The sequence below is a fragment of the Diadema antillarum genome, unplaced genomic scaffold, assembly GCF_040938485.1.
Source record: "Diadema antillarum isolate AM-2024a unplaced genomic scaffold, OU_Dant_1.0 seq00000486_RagTag, whole genome shotgun sequence".
NCBI classification, from domain to species: Eukaryota; Metazoa; Echinodermata; class Echinoidea; order Diadematoida; family Diadematidae; genus Diadema; species Diadema antillarum.
In genome coordinates this window covers 1,342,791-1,357,131 of record NW_027271449.1, presented here as the reverse complement: position 1 = coordinate 1,357,131, position 14,341 = coordinate 1,342,791, and the positions used below count along the sequence as shown (strand labels likewise).

Genomic DNA, 14,341 nt, shown 5'->3' with positions numbered 1-14,341 from the left:
TTATGAACACATTTGGCCCATAATAAATGCCAACTATCAAAGCAGTAGCATCATCCTTTCAAAAGTTATTACAATTGAAAGTGAAGAGAGTGTACAAGGTTTTTAAGAAATGAAAAGGGGACTTTAAAGACACGCACTATTCTATCAACATGATGAAAAAATGTTCGAGATAAACTGCTAAAAAATTAATTTTCCTGCCCGTTTTATGATCCCAAATTTTAGCATATTGTAGAAGAAGACTTGCTCTTTCAGAAAATATGAAAAAGTCAAGATCGGCTAGGTTGACCGAATTTACCTATTTTCAGTTCTCACACAAAATCAGTGTGTGCGACTTTTTGTTCGTTTTGTGATGCACAGTCACATATATATTTTTTTTCCTTAATAGGAACAATTTCAGTTGCGTACTGACACACTGTCAGTAAGGCAAGTTCATATAAAGACTCACAAGATACACATATGTATTTGTTGCATAAATACATGTACCATGTATTCATTTGGTAAATAAAATCATGTGCCGAAAATATGGTAAATATGCACTTCACAATCATTTTCATATATCCCACAGTCAACTTTAAGAAGATATATTTGTCTTTAGATCACAGGTCATAAATTATACATTTTGAGTGAAACACGTTATGTAGCAGACTGCAGAGCTGCCAGTTTTTTCAACTTGTCTTGGGGATAAAAGTTAAGTTTCCATGCAGTCTGTGCTTCTTCTGATGGCATCACACAAACATTCTTCATCTTCTGGACATCTGCCTCGCTGACCACGTCTTTGGATGCTGTTAGTAGCTTCAGCTTGGGCAGAGCATTGACCAGTCCCACAAGAACACCCCCACTGTACTTATCCAATCCAGTGAGGAAGAGTTCCTCAAGGTTTCGCATTGAGGAGAGATGGAGCACATCAAACATCACACCATCTTTGCTGACAGTCCCCTCCAGATCGAGAGTCCGCAACTTTGGGAGGCCCGTGCCGATCTTCTGGAGTGCCTCATTCGACAGAGAGGTGCGGGCGAGCCCAAGTTCCTCCAAGTTTGGGCAGCTGCTCACGATGCCACCTACACCTCGATCTGCAACGCGATAGCACCCAGTGAGGCGAAGAGTCACCAAGGAAGTCAGCGGCTTCTCAAGGATAACCTCGAGGTCCCTGCAACCAAAGCCGTTTGAGTGAGACATGTCAAGGTGCTGGAGGGCACCAAAGACAGACTTCTTGAAAGCTGCCGAGAGCCAATACATGGGATAGTTGCATCGAAAAAGTTTGAGGGTGGAGAGCGTTGGGGGCAGCTTTGATGAATCCACTTCGGAGAGGTTAGCCGAAGAGATGCAAAGTTCTGACAGATTTGGACATCGCTTCCCAAGCTCAATGAGCAAGGCATCAGAGATGCACTCCGTGTTCTTCACAGATTGGAGGAACCCAGTGAGACTCAAGCTCCTGACAGAGTCAGTGAAGTAGGCAAATACCAGTTTACGAATGTTTGGAAGCGTGATTTTGTACGGAGAAAGGTCTACGTGGCGCCACAGTGGTTTCTGTCTGACAAGATGGTTCCAACCCCTGCAGACACTGCGGAATACAAAAACAAAATATATGCATTAGTAAAATGTAGAATGAAGCGTTTCAGGCTCATGGGTTTGACAATTGTATAAAAATTGCAAATCTAAGCAGAAGGAACTAAACAGCTGTGATTTTAGAGGTACCGCAGGAAGCCCTGTGGTTTCATTCCTACATTGTACTCTCTTCCCTAATTTTCATTTCTTTCCATATCCAAAATTTAATATGAATCTATCATATTGGTATTCTTCCAACTTCAGTTCAAGTATTTCAACCATTTTCCAAGAGTGTTACTCATTACTTATGGAATGATGATGAATTTAAGGTCATAATGTGGAAATCAAATGACTTGGTGAAGGTTACAGTCATGATTTCTATTCAAGACTGTTTAAAATGCAATTGCATTTTATATTGATATTTTAACACAGTTCATGAATACTTGGATATGACACAAACCCCTACGTTCTATAAATACAATGTGCACATTATACAAATATTGACTGCTCATGAGGATGATGGTGGAAATTATCATTCCCGAGGTGCTTTTCATACCGACCCTTCTATCACCCCGAGGCGTTAGCCGAGGGGTGATGGAAGGGTCGGTATGAAAAGCACCGAGGGAGTGATAATTTCCTCCACCATCCGAATACAGAGCAGTTAATATTTGTTTTATATACCTCATCCGCGTTTAAGACTTAACCAAGATCTAGGGCTAGACAAATACGAAGTAGTTGTAAATTAGGCCTAAACGTTAGCCCTAAAAATCAGGCCACAGCCTGCGCTTGCTTGCATGGTTTTCGTGCATTTCGTAGACTACCCAGTACGCACGGTACACTCACACGGCCTTCGGCGAGCTCCTGCATAAAATCATGGCAGTAAATTACAGTATACATCCAGTTTCCCGTCGCTCGTGTTTTAATTTGATATTTCCAACATGCTGAGATTTGTCTCTGCTTCGGGATCCTAAGAAATCCTAATTGCAAAGTGTACGATCTTTGATCCAGCTCACTTCAAATCACGGAGGAGCGCTCGATCACCATGCCAAGTTGAAACATGCCTGCTGTGCGATGATTTTGCATGCGTTTATACGATGCGCGTAGTGAACGTCTTTGGGTGGAGGGGTTGCGGACACCGCGCGCGAAGTCTAGTGTACTTGTTATGTGTACAAAAGTCGCGGAGGGTTTACGAATTCTATCACGAGGGTTTTGCCTTTCTATCACGAGGGTTTTGCCTTTCTATCACGAGGGTTTTGCCTTTCTATCACTTACATGAAAACCCTAAGGCAAGATAGACGGGACTACACCTTGTCACGTGATATACTTTTGACCAATCAGTGATACGAATCTCACTTATGAGGTATATAATATCTATTATCATAATTTTGTCAAAAAAAGGAGAAAAATCATTGAATGACAAGTGATTTATTGGTTGTCTATTCCTGAAGAATTTCTTTTGCAATATCCCTTAAATGGAAACTCAACCAATAACACAAGTCATGAAAACACCAATCAGCGCCCTGTGTGTGAATGGCTGCAATATATATACACACACAGTCAACCTTGCCTAAGTCGAATCTATTTGGACTGACGAAATACGGTGTAGCTTCGACTTATGAGGGATTAAAGTCAACAGAATATAGAGAAGAGGACTTGGTTTCATCCTGATATAATGAGATACTTGATGAAATGAGGAAATTTCAGAAGTCCCATGCAGCTTGTTGAATGAGGTTCCCCTGTTCTGCTTTCTGCTTACCAAGCAGCCCTGCAGAGTGTCTTGATGCACAGATAGCCGAAGATCTGCAGCATGATGCTGTCTGGCATCCTCTTGACAGGTGCATCGCCATCGGGCTGGCAGGCACTTGAGATGTGATCGGCCAGCTTCTTGGGTGTGAGGACATCCCTCTCAACCTTTGCAGGGGTGACACAGAATTTCACAATTAGAAAGTGTGTGAGCAATTTTTTTTCCCCCATGAACCACAGTATGTTCCTTGTACATATTTGATCAAGGCACAAAAATTACCATTTCATAGTTCATATTCACAATATCAACCAATCAGTCTTAACTTGAAAACAATGAATATAATGAATTCAATCATACTCAAATCAATTGCTAAGCAGTTATGAGACACAGAAGTGATTTCACATGATAATCAGGACAAGGCACAACAGATCAGGGTGTTTAAATGGACAAAGACCAGAATCATTCATATCTTGGATTGTGTGCAACAGCATCACAAATTTGATACTCTCATTGCTTTCATCCACGATGAAACTTTGAAGCCCAAAGTTGACTCTAACCATGAGAGTCATTGTCAAAATAGTTAAACACCCTGAACTTGGAAAAGGACTTATAAAGGGTATCAGCTGTTGATGTCATGCCAACTGAAATTGTGATACATCGTGTACATTACTTTCATTCACTGTTAGCCTTAAAGTTGGGAACAGGTAATTGCCATCCTCTCCTTTTGCTATTTATGGTGGAGCTAGTGTAACACTACGTAATAGAAAGTGCATTTACTTGCAAAGTTGCAATTTACACTTTAAAATTAATATCAATAGAATGACAAATGGTGGGTGGTGGGATGTATTGTAGAGATACTTACAAAGAGGGTGCCATAATCAAGAGATGAGTTTACATCCAGTGAATTGGCGGCGGTGTTGCAAGGTGTCTTGGTAGCGCTAGAGTCGGTTCCCTTTGTAGACTCCAGTTTCTGTCTGCTTCCCTTGGACTTTGGCATTATGCTAGAGATGAATAACAACATTAATCATACAGTGTGATGACAACAATAGGTAAAGCCTGCGTTCACTATTGTCTTTTTATCATTAAACACACGGAACACATTGGGTACTGCAGCTGTTGAGTGAACACTGAAGAGCTGCCAACTTGTGTGTAGGGGAGGGGATGGGGAGGCCGAGGCTAGGGGGATAATTAAAAATCTGCAAACAGAGGGAAAATTAAAGTGATAATGTCCTGCTAGTAGATGCATGACATGATACGTTGGTCGGGATGTGTCTTTTCAAGTGTTATGAACGTTATGGTACTCAAATAACGTAACGTTAGATCTTGTTCACCCAGACATTGTCGCTGTGAAGTTTCTATAATTTAACCTACGTTGTTTTATACAGATGGGACTGTAGTGAAAGACATTCTAAATGTAGTTTCTACAACTCCCCAAATATGGCATTCTACATCTGGATGTTCTATCAAATATGATCTGCTCGATGTGAGTTGTGACTGGAAATAAAATGAAATTGATTTGTGATAGACTATACCTGTATAAGCAGCTAAATAAAAACCTGCATACAGCTGACTACCGGCAGTAGACTTGTCTTGACGTCAATGGGGGCGAGGTTGCGAAAGTCCGCGAAATTTACTTCCGGTTACACGTGTGTTGTATTGATTCAGCGTGGACTTCGATGAAAGGCGTACCCAGTGAAATTTTAATACCTATTAATTCTTACATGCTCAGTGACTCTGCAATCACCGCATCTTTCCGCAAATCATGTTCTCACCGACCAAATCCAGCATTAAGGAGGCTAATGATCATCTACAAGCTCTGTACCAGAGAATCGCGGAGCTGGAAAATACTGTGAAGGAACAGGCGTCGGCTCTCATGCACAGAGATGAAACGAGCCAGGCGAACATCAGGGAAGCCGTCCGCAAGAAAGATCTTGAAATCGCGGAGCTGCACAAGAGTATGGCGGCTTCGGAGGCACGGGTCCAAAAGCTTCTCGGCCAAAACAGAGAAAAAGATGCTCATATTGAGCAACTAGAAGCCAAGGTCCATTTTCTTGAAGATGCATGCGACAGTTTGCCAGCTCTGGAAAGTTGCGTTTGGACTCTAAAGCAGGCACACGATCTCATTTTGAGCACGGGAGGCGTCAGAAGTCGTCACGCCAGCGCCGCCGCCAGCGGTGCGCGATCTCGCAGCGCCAGCGGACCGGCGAGCCCAAATTGTGTGTCATCGGGACCGGGTGGTGTGCTTCATAATAATGTTGGTATGCGTATGGATGTTTCTACCGGGGTAACAGGAGGAGAGTCCGGGCATACGGGAGGGCCAACGATGTACTCCGATTCGGGGCCGGGCAGGCGGCCCGCCGGCGGACCGTTCGTGAATTCATACAACGTGGCAGTTAACAGAAGCTTTTCAATTTCAGATGTTGAGGATGATGAAGAATCCCAGTCTACGACAGTATGAACAGTAATCATCAGTCACAGGGGCGTGAGAGTACTACTAAATCTGCCCATTTCTCCTGTGAAAATCCACGTAAGGTGGCATGATTTTTACATTGATGCAGAATAATGTCTGAATTCAACTCGTCCATGTGGAATCAGGGATGTTTACGTAAATATTGCTGTGAAAGAATTCTGCCTAGAAATGTGGAGGATTACGTTCAAGGATGCTCACTCAACTGTTCAAAAACTGATCTTGGTGTACTTTTTCTTTTCATGGTAACACTCGGACTGAACTCGTCACTCTTCATAATTTATATCTCCTGTTGGAATCCAGAAGGGTGCAAACAACAGTCACGCTAACAGAGCCCCTTTTGTCTTACTCAAAATTATATGTGACCTGCTACAACAAAAGGATCCTAAAGTCGCTGACGGCTGAGCCGAGAAAATCGAGTTTGAAGTCACATCATCAAAATTGGTCAAAACCAGTGAATTTCTGTTTTTGGCATAATTTTGTAGTCTAATGTTTTTTCTATCATCTGCCGAAATTTCGAAGCTAAATGATCAAAGAAAAGGCAAGAGATCACCGTTTTTCTAAGCCATGATTTTCCGACTTTAAACGAAACAGAAACGTGTCTGAAGATTTGGATTTAGCGCCTCAGCTAGACTCCGCCCCTAGCAACGAGGGGGTGATCTTATTGGTCAGTGGGTGGCATCCTGATTACTGATTGGTCGTGCGTACACCGCTGGCGCTAAGCTTGAATGAACATCGCGGAGGTCGCTAGGAGCGTGCCTTCTATTGTCAAGCGGTGAAAACTGTCTCGCCTCCCCTTGATCATGATAGCGTCGGAAGGAAAACTTTGAAGGCGTTTTTCTCAAACTCTGATTTCCTCAACCACTTGACATGCGCTAATAAAATCATCGATATCTCCGCAACCGAGTACTTTTATGAGTTGTGCTATATATGAAATTAAAGAAGAAGATTAAGGGAATAATGTCATGCCAGTTTCAGAAAATTGTCCTCCCCCGACTTTCGGATCCTTTTGTTGTAGCGGGTCACATATAAACTCACACCTCTTTGGTTACCACAGGAAGGTGGAAATTCCTCCTCCCTGGTAATAGGTAAAACCTACAAGCTACATGTTGTTTTCATATTTATAAGAACTATTAATGTAAATCTGAAAATGTTTTAATTGTAAAAATTTAGAAGGCAACAAGCTCTTTTGGGTGGTATCAATATCTCCAGACCACCACATCTTTTAATCAAGATAATGCCACGCTTGACCTCAAGAGCTGACAGGATTTTTTATTAAACCATGGCATGATCAGTTGAGATCCATGAAGGTGTGGACTCCATTACCTTGTACAGTATTAACCTGTTGTCCACAGCTCAGCATACTTGCCAACTCTACTGCTTTTGGCTGTAGACTACCGCTTTTGAGAGATTTCAAGCTAGCGCTGTTCGCATAGGCAGCCTCGATTCTACCGCTTTCTTAAATGAAACTGTTGGCAAGTATGGTACAGGATCCTGGTAGTACCACAAAGTCTCTATTGAGAATCTTGTTGGGCATGGATTCCCTGGTTGTGGGCTGATAATTTTGAATTACGTGTTTGTACCTTTTTACATGGCTGTTTTTATCATTCCATAGGCTACCATTCTAGAAACCGTTTTGTTTTTTTGTTTTTTTAGAGATGCAGCTGTTAACAGTGATACATGTCAGCACAAAGTAATTCACTTTTCTTGGCTGAACAAACCATGCTGCTTTTAATGTATCATGCCAAACTGAGACTGCACTTGTAAGATTTTGCATACCCCAAACACAGATTTAAGTACCAGTACATAGTTTGACAGGTTAGGAGCATTTTAAGAGTTGCGCCATCCAAGTGTTCAAGTGTGTCATTGCGCATCTCATTATGCATGCATAGCTTGTCCCTTGGCAAAAAGATGAAACAACTGTGTTTTAGATCATGGTCGCATTAAGACTTTTAAATCTTGTTTCTAATGAAATGTAACTTTTGATTGCACCTCCACCATGCATTTCAAAACCATGTTTGTAATCATTACCCGCTTTGTTTACAGAATGTAAACCACAAAACACAGTTTTAAGACCATTTTTCTGACAAGAAAAGTTTGCAAAAAATGCATTCTTACTCTTGCAAAGTAAGATCTGTGCCTCCATGTTCAATGGGCAGTCATCTGATGGCAATCAGTGCAGTCACACATGATTTGTGACATTGTAAAACAGGATACATGTACCTGAACTTCTCAAGAGCTTCTCAAAAATGGTGTCCTAGGTACACTTTAGTCACATTGTTATTCATGTTGGAATGACTTTGGTTCTAAGTTGTTGAAGAAGAGCCTGCCAGATTATAACTGCATAAAAGTACATTTCGGTATCATGGTATGGTTTACAGTGTTTATTTCTATCATAAAGTAACATGTTGTGTTCAATGTCCAACAGTGTACTTGAAGCACTTAAGATCTTTATTGGGAATACTGGCTTTTTTTTCAGTTATTAAGAAGATATTGTGCAGGAGATCACCCTACAGGTGATATTGGCAAACCTTTGCTGTCAGAACAAAGTTGACGAGATGATACTGCATACAAGTGTACACAATATAATGAAATTATTCTGGGAATACAAATGAGTACAAAATGATTCCTCAAGTGGTATTGTCACAGATTTAATTCATTTGAAACTATCTATAGTTATAATCTAAAGATTGCAAAGTAGGTTTCAACCAATCATATTTAAAGAAATGTCAAGAAACACTGATACAAATATTGCGTACTTTGACATTTAACCCAGTTCATACTAAAGAAATGTAGAAATGCTGAAGGCAAGGCTTTGTCTACAAACACTGCAAGTGTTAGTCATATAATCACTTGAAAGGAAAGAAAATATTATTTATAAAGAAATGGTATAAAAACATTGTTGATGCATTTTACACATCCCTTTGATGCTCCAACCCTTTCTTACAAAATAGATAATAAAGAATGTAATGCACTTGAGCTTTCCAGTTACAGATGTATAAGCAAATAATGTTGACTTTTTTTAACTGGAATTTGCGTTCAATACTTTCTGTGGAAGATTATTTTATCAACACACTATACTTCAAGTTAAATAAGCATAGCAATTTGATGGTATCAGTTCAACTACATATGGTATCCTTGAATGTAATATCTCTACTCTTTTCTCATTTTTGACATTTTTTGTTTGTTCTTCATCTTGAAATGAGCAACTGAGAGAGGAAACAAGACCAAACACAAATATGTGGAACTTGCATCCAATTTTAGCATGTGATGCTTTCAAACTTTTCTCTTTTTGTTTGGATGGGGTGGCATTTCTGTAAATGACAAAAGTCATCAGACACTTGAGCTTTAGCATTATGTAATTAGATAATCCATTTCCATCAGTTTTGCTGCAAAATGTTCTGTTGAGTCATATCACTAGCCATTAGTTTTCTTTAAAATGTTTCTCAATGGGAGAAGATTCCTGAATATTCTGCCCCTTAAGGGAGCACATCTCTTTATGTTCTGCTCGTGAGAGAACAATATAAGTGATCCACTACTATATGCTCATGTTTCTTTAACTTGTTGAGGATGAGTCCTGAGAATAATCGGGCAGGAGTCTATGGGAAATGTGTGTTATAGCAAAATTAGTCCGTCCTCATTGGGTTAATTGCTGATTGGTCTGACTTCCCCATGTTCTTTGGAGTCATGGCATCTAATGCCAACTGTTGCCAATGAATAGAAATGAATTACATACAGTCACAAATTATATTTGCTAGGCATTCTGTGTGACAGTAGTCTACATTTATGAGAAAGGAAGAATTTTATGCAGTTTTGTATCATTGGCATGGCATTTGCATCTTCAATATAAAGTTTCAATGAGATACATCATGCTGTAGTGCCATTTATGTCATGTGATAGAGGGATGTTGGCACTTACAATAAAATCTGCAAGTAACATAACCTGAATACATAATTTACATAGTGCAAGTTGAAACCATGACCTTTGACCCCTGGCACATGGATTTTTAAAAATGTTTATTTACCTATTTTTAACCCTAATGCAGTACATGACAATGCTTTTGGTCTGCTCATCAGTGCATACATGTAGATTACTTGTGCTACCTACACTACTGCCAAGCTGATGGGCAATGCAGGGTTGGGGGGACAAAAGGAAAATGCAGAAAAGAAATAATGATGTGTCTTTCATGTATAGAAATGCTATTTTCATGCAGTATTTTACTAACATGCACTTGGTCATTTTTTGAAGTACAGAGTATGTATGGTGTCGTGGAATTATTTGTACTGCAGAGATGATGCATAAACACAAATTAGGTGATGGCTAGCAGTGTTATGCAGTTGAATGCAATATCTAGGGTTTTAAACAGGTCATATTTCTGTGATCTCAGAAAATGTAGTTGTCGTGTAAAGCAGACAGTCACTACAGACAGATGGTTACCAAGGCAGATTTGACTACCGGTATAATCAGCTGTATTCCACAGGCTCTAATGTTAAAAACCTTGAAACCACTTTACCTGATGACATGTTGTCCTTGGTCTACCAAATGGCACATTTATACCCTTTAGATTTATTCAGAAATGGATGGTAAATGTAAATGTGCACTGCTGCGAGCGACACTGCAAACTTGCTATATGTGGCATGTGAAACAATATCTCCATTTGTAATGTCCTTGAGCTTTAAAAGCCCCAGAGAGCTGGTTAAGTGCATCCAATTAGTGCATGAGAAAGCTATCCCTGCTGTGCTTGGGTGGTTTAATCATACAGTGAATGTTAATCCTCACATAATGTGGTACATACAGTGAAACCTGTTTATAGCGGCCACCCGAGGGAGACGAAAAAAAGGTGGCCTCTACAGACGGTTGGCCTTTATAGACAGGGTTTTTAACATGAGTTCTCTCTCAGAGGGAATTTTAAAGTGGCCATATATGGCAGGTGGCCACTGTAGACAGAAGACCGCTTAAGATAGGGTTTACTGTATTTGATGGACCAGTCATAGAAAACAAGATCTCATGATAATTGTATGCTGAAGATTTCTTAAGATAGCAGTTACACTAATTTGTATACATTACAGTAGTACTATTTAAGGGGATTTGTTAAAGTACTGCATTTTTTTTTTTTTTTAGTCAACTTCATATACATGTATATGCAATGAACCTTGTCTTCACACAGTTGGGTACTGTGATATCCTCTACCACTGGAAGCAGTGCGTAGAAGTACATGTACACTGTTTTGTGTCTGTGGTTCTCAATCTCAGCCATGGGCTTTGAAGTTTCATGATTGGATGAATTATTATTATGTTTCTAAGTCAACTTTGGATTTACAGTACACCCATAGCAGATGCATAATATGAATAAATGAAATGAGTGAATGAAGTTTGTTCAGAATTTTGTGCACCTTGTATTAAAATTGGTACAAGGACTAGCAAAAATTGAATACTGATTTTTACAAGTCTAGTTGTGACAGAAGCTCTTGAGTAACCATCAAAAGATCGTCCAGAATTTACCTGCCACATTTGGAAATGGACATCCCGTCAGGAAAAACCTTTCAAGTGTTTGGTGCAATGTGTGCTTTGTTACCACGTCTTTTCATGTGTATCATGGGAGTACAGGAGTCAGTAGTTTAAATTATTTGTTTTAGACAGAATAGTCAAGCAAGAGTGGGAGCTGTTTTTGATCATGATTTGGCTTAAAGAACTTATTATAAAATCATATATAAACATATTCTGTGTTTCCCTCTTTATAGTATTTGTCTTTGTGTGTTTGGCTGTGTGTGTGTGTGTGTGTGTGAGTGTGTGTGCGCGCGCATGCTTGTGTGTGTGTGTGTGTGTGTGTGTGTGTGTGAAGGTGTTGTGCATATTTTCAATAAAGTATATAGTGGGGCAGATATGTGAAAAAGATGCTCACATCCGGCGGAAAGTACGAAATTTTGCGTATAGGGGTATTTTGGGGCGCTGATTTAAAAAATTGCCGGATCCAAGAGATCTGGCCATGGGGTCGGCCGCCATTTTGAATTCCAACATGGCCGCCGTCAAAGATCCCTATCTTCAGTTCTGAATGACATAAGCCATTGGAATTTGATACATAAAAGCATGGTGATGTGATGACTTCAATAAAAGACTTATTTGATATGTCTGACAAGCTGCACGGCAGCCAATTTGAATTTTATACAAAGTTGCCATGTTGGAGTGTTGAAAATCTCTATCTCGGGTTTGTAAATTAGGCTACCTGATTGAGCGCGCGTTTGTAACTGATTGAGTGCGCGGTGCTGTATTTACATTGTGACGTCAGTGAAAGGTGCATTATGCTTCCTTTTTGCTGCACTTTTTGACATGCTCGTGAATGTTGTGTTTGTCTTCGCAGCCACATTTGAATTCAAAATAGCAGGCATTGCGTTTGTCAGACACATCTTATGAGTTAATATTTTAACTCAGTATGTTAAAATACTTGTTTACACCTAATTTCAACGTCAATCACCACTTAGAAATCGAGATAGGGATTTTGAATATTTCGTCGAGGCGGCCATATTGGAATTCAAAATGGCGGCCATTCGATGTTTGTCAGACACTTTAAATCAATCTGTCATCAAATTCAAAATGTCAAAACGCTAATATGTTCCAAAGTTTGGTGCCACAGGTTATTCAGAACTGAAGATAGGGATCTTTAAATTTGTTTTGTGATGGCGGCCATATTGGAATTCAAAATGGCGGCCGACCCCGTGGTCAGATCTCTTGGATCCGGCAATATTTGAAATCAGCGCCCCAAAACACCCCTACATGCAAAATTTCATACTTTCCGCCGGATGTGAGCATTTCGACCAATTTTTGTTACATATCTGCCCTACTAATATGTCTGTGTCTGTGTAAATGAATTTGCATACTCTTACATACTGTAAAACATGATATATTCGCGGCATGAATTTTTCGCAAATTGGAGCCGACGGCCTTTTTTGCGGCATGAAATTTTCGCGAACTGCCACTGGCATTCAGTGCATATAGTGTACAAAAGAACTTTCGCGTGCATTTTAATTTCGCGAATCTTCACGCTCGCGAAATTCGCGAAATTAAAATGCACGCAAACATTTCTCGTTTTACAGTATTGTGTATGGAGAAGGGCAGGTGAGTGGGATCAGGTGGGTCAGGGGACATAATTAGTGTGGTGTGACTGTGTGTGTGTGTATGTGAATGTTTGTGTCTATGTGTTTCATGTGTGTGTGAAAATGTGTGTGCATTGAGAAAGAGAATACAATATATAATGCTCTCTTTCCTACACATACTTGCACACACATACACATACACAGTTATACACACATACACATGCACACCATCACACAAAGATACAGACAATAAAAGCTATTGATGTAACTCTCAAAAGCTGTAAATCACATAAGAATTGATTTCGGGATATTTCCAATGATAGTGTACTACAGTGGACTCCCCCTTATAATGAAGTCCTCCGGACCGGCAGTTTTCTTTTGTTTTATTTAAATTTTGTTACAACTGAACAAATAATAAAAAAAACAATAGGATAAGTTTGTGGCCTGAATTTATATTTCGTTGTAACCAGAATTTCGTTATAACCATCTTCGTTATAACAGGAGTGAACTGTTGTATCAAAGAGAAAGTTGGTGCTTTTTGATCAACTACCCTTCCCACAGTGTCTGTTTGTCTGTCAGTCTGTCTCTTTCTCACAAACTCACACCAACAATCACTTTCTCTGAAATTTGAAACTACAGCAGCCCCATCAGATCTCTGGTGAACAATGCTGACATGCGAACAAAGTACAAAAGAATTTGACACGCTAGCCACAAAATAAGTGTAAAATTGTTATATTTCATGATAATATCAATGGATGCTCACCAACAAATTTCAACTCCACACAACAAGCATAATGTTTGTAATGAGACACGTGATTACATGATATCCAGTTAAATCCTTGCTTTGAAAAAGCTAGATACTGTACATCATACACAAATATATTAAGAACAATAACTCAACTAGTGATTGGAATCAATCAGAGCATACCTGCAGAAACAACATCTAACACAAGGAAATGATAAAATAAAGTACTGTTTCTCCTCAAGAATCGGCTCTGAACCAGGATAACATAAAGTCGATTGTCTGCTTGCGATGATAACCTGTGTCTCACTGGATCAAAAATAATGTTCAAAAGTACATTTCACCTGATGTCAAGCTGAGTACGGTGCATTCATGTCGTACTGTAAAGGTAACACTTCTTTTTTTAAGTACTCGGGACTTTCTTGAGGTGTTGTTCACCTTATAAACTTTAAATTTTGAGTAAGTACTGAAATGACACTGGCATACTAAAAGAATGAATCAAAAGTTTGTTCATCTACGATTGTATATGCCATACATTTAACAAGTCTAATTTTTCATGAATTCCCGACGATTTTGTGACTGTGGAGTACGGTGCTGAACGGAGAAATGTATGGGTGCACATCACATTCATGTCGGGATAAAGTCAATATTTTTGTGTGTTTTTAAATTCGCGAATGGTACCTGACTCGTAACATATTCAGCGTATACAATATTTGACATCACCTGATTTATATCTTAAAGTCATTGGTGCAT

The 14,341-nt window shown here is 39.7% G+C and overlaps 2 protein-coding genes across 2 annotated transcripts; one reads left to right on the top strand and one right to left on the bottom strand.

Annotated features, from left to right (window-relative positions):
• Positions 1–633: 633 nt before the first annotated feature.
• On the bottom strand, positions 634–4,286 carry LOC139733666 (F-box/LRR-repeat protein 12-like). The gene is made up of 3 exons (XM_071644480.1): positions 4,152–4,286; positions 3,302–3,456; positions 634–1,561 (listed from the first exon to the last, which is right to left on the bottom strand). The coding sequence occupies exons 1-3, from the start codon at positions 4,284–4,286 to the stop codon at positions 634–636; spliced, it is 1,218 nt and encodes a 405-aa protein (XP_071500581.1).
• A 676-nt stretch (positions 4,287–4,962) lies between these two features.
• On the top strand, positions 4,963–6,195 carry LOC139733695 (vimentin-type intermediate filament-associated coiled-coil protein-like). The gene has a single exon (XM_071644508.1). It carries the CDS (start codon positions 5,052–5,054, stop codon positions 5,745–5,747), a length of 696 nt encoding a protein of 231 aa, XP_071500609.1. The 5' UTR covers positions 4,963–5,051; the 3' UTR covers positions 5,748–6,195.
• Positions 6,196–14,341: the final 8,146 nt, after the last annotated feature.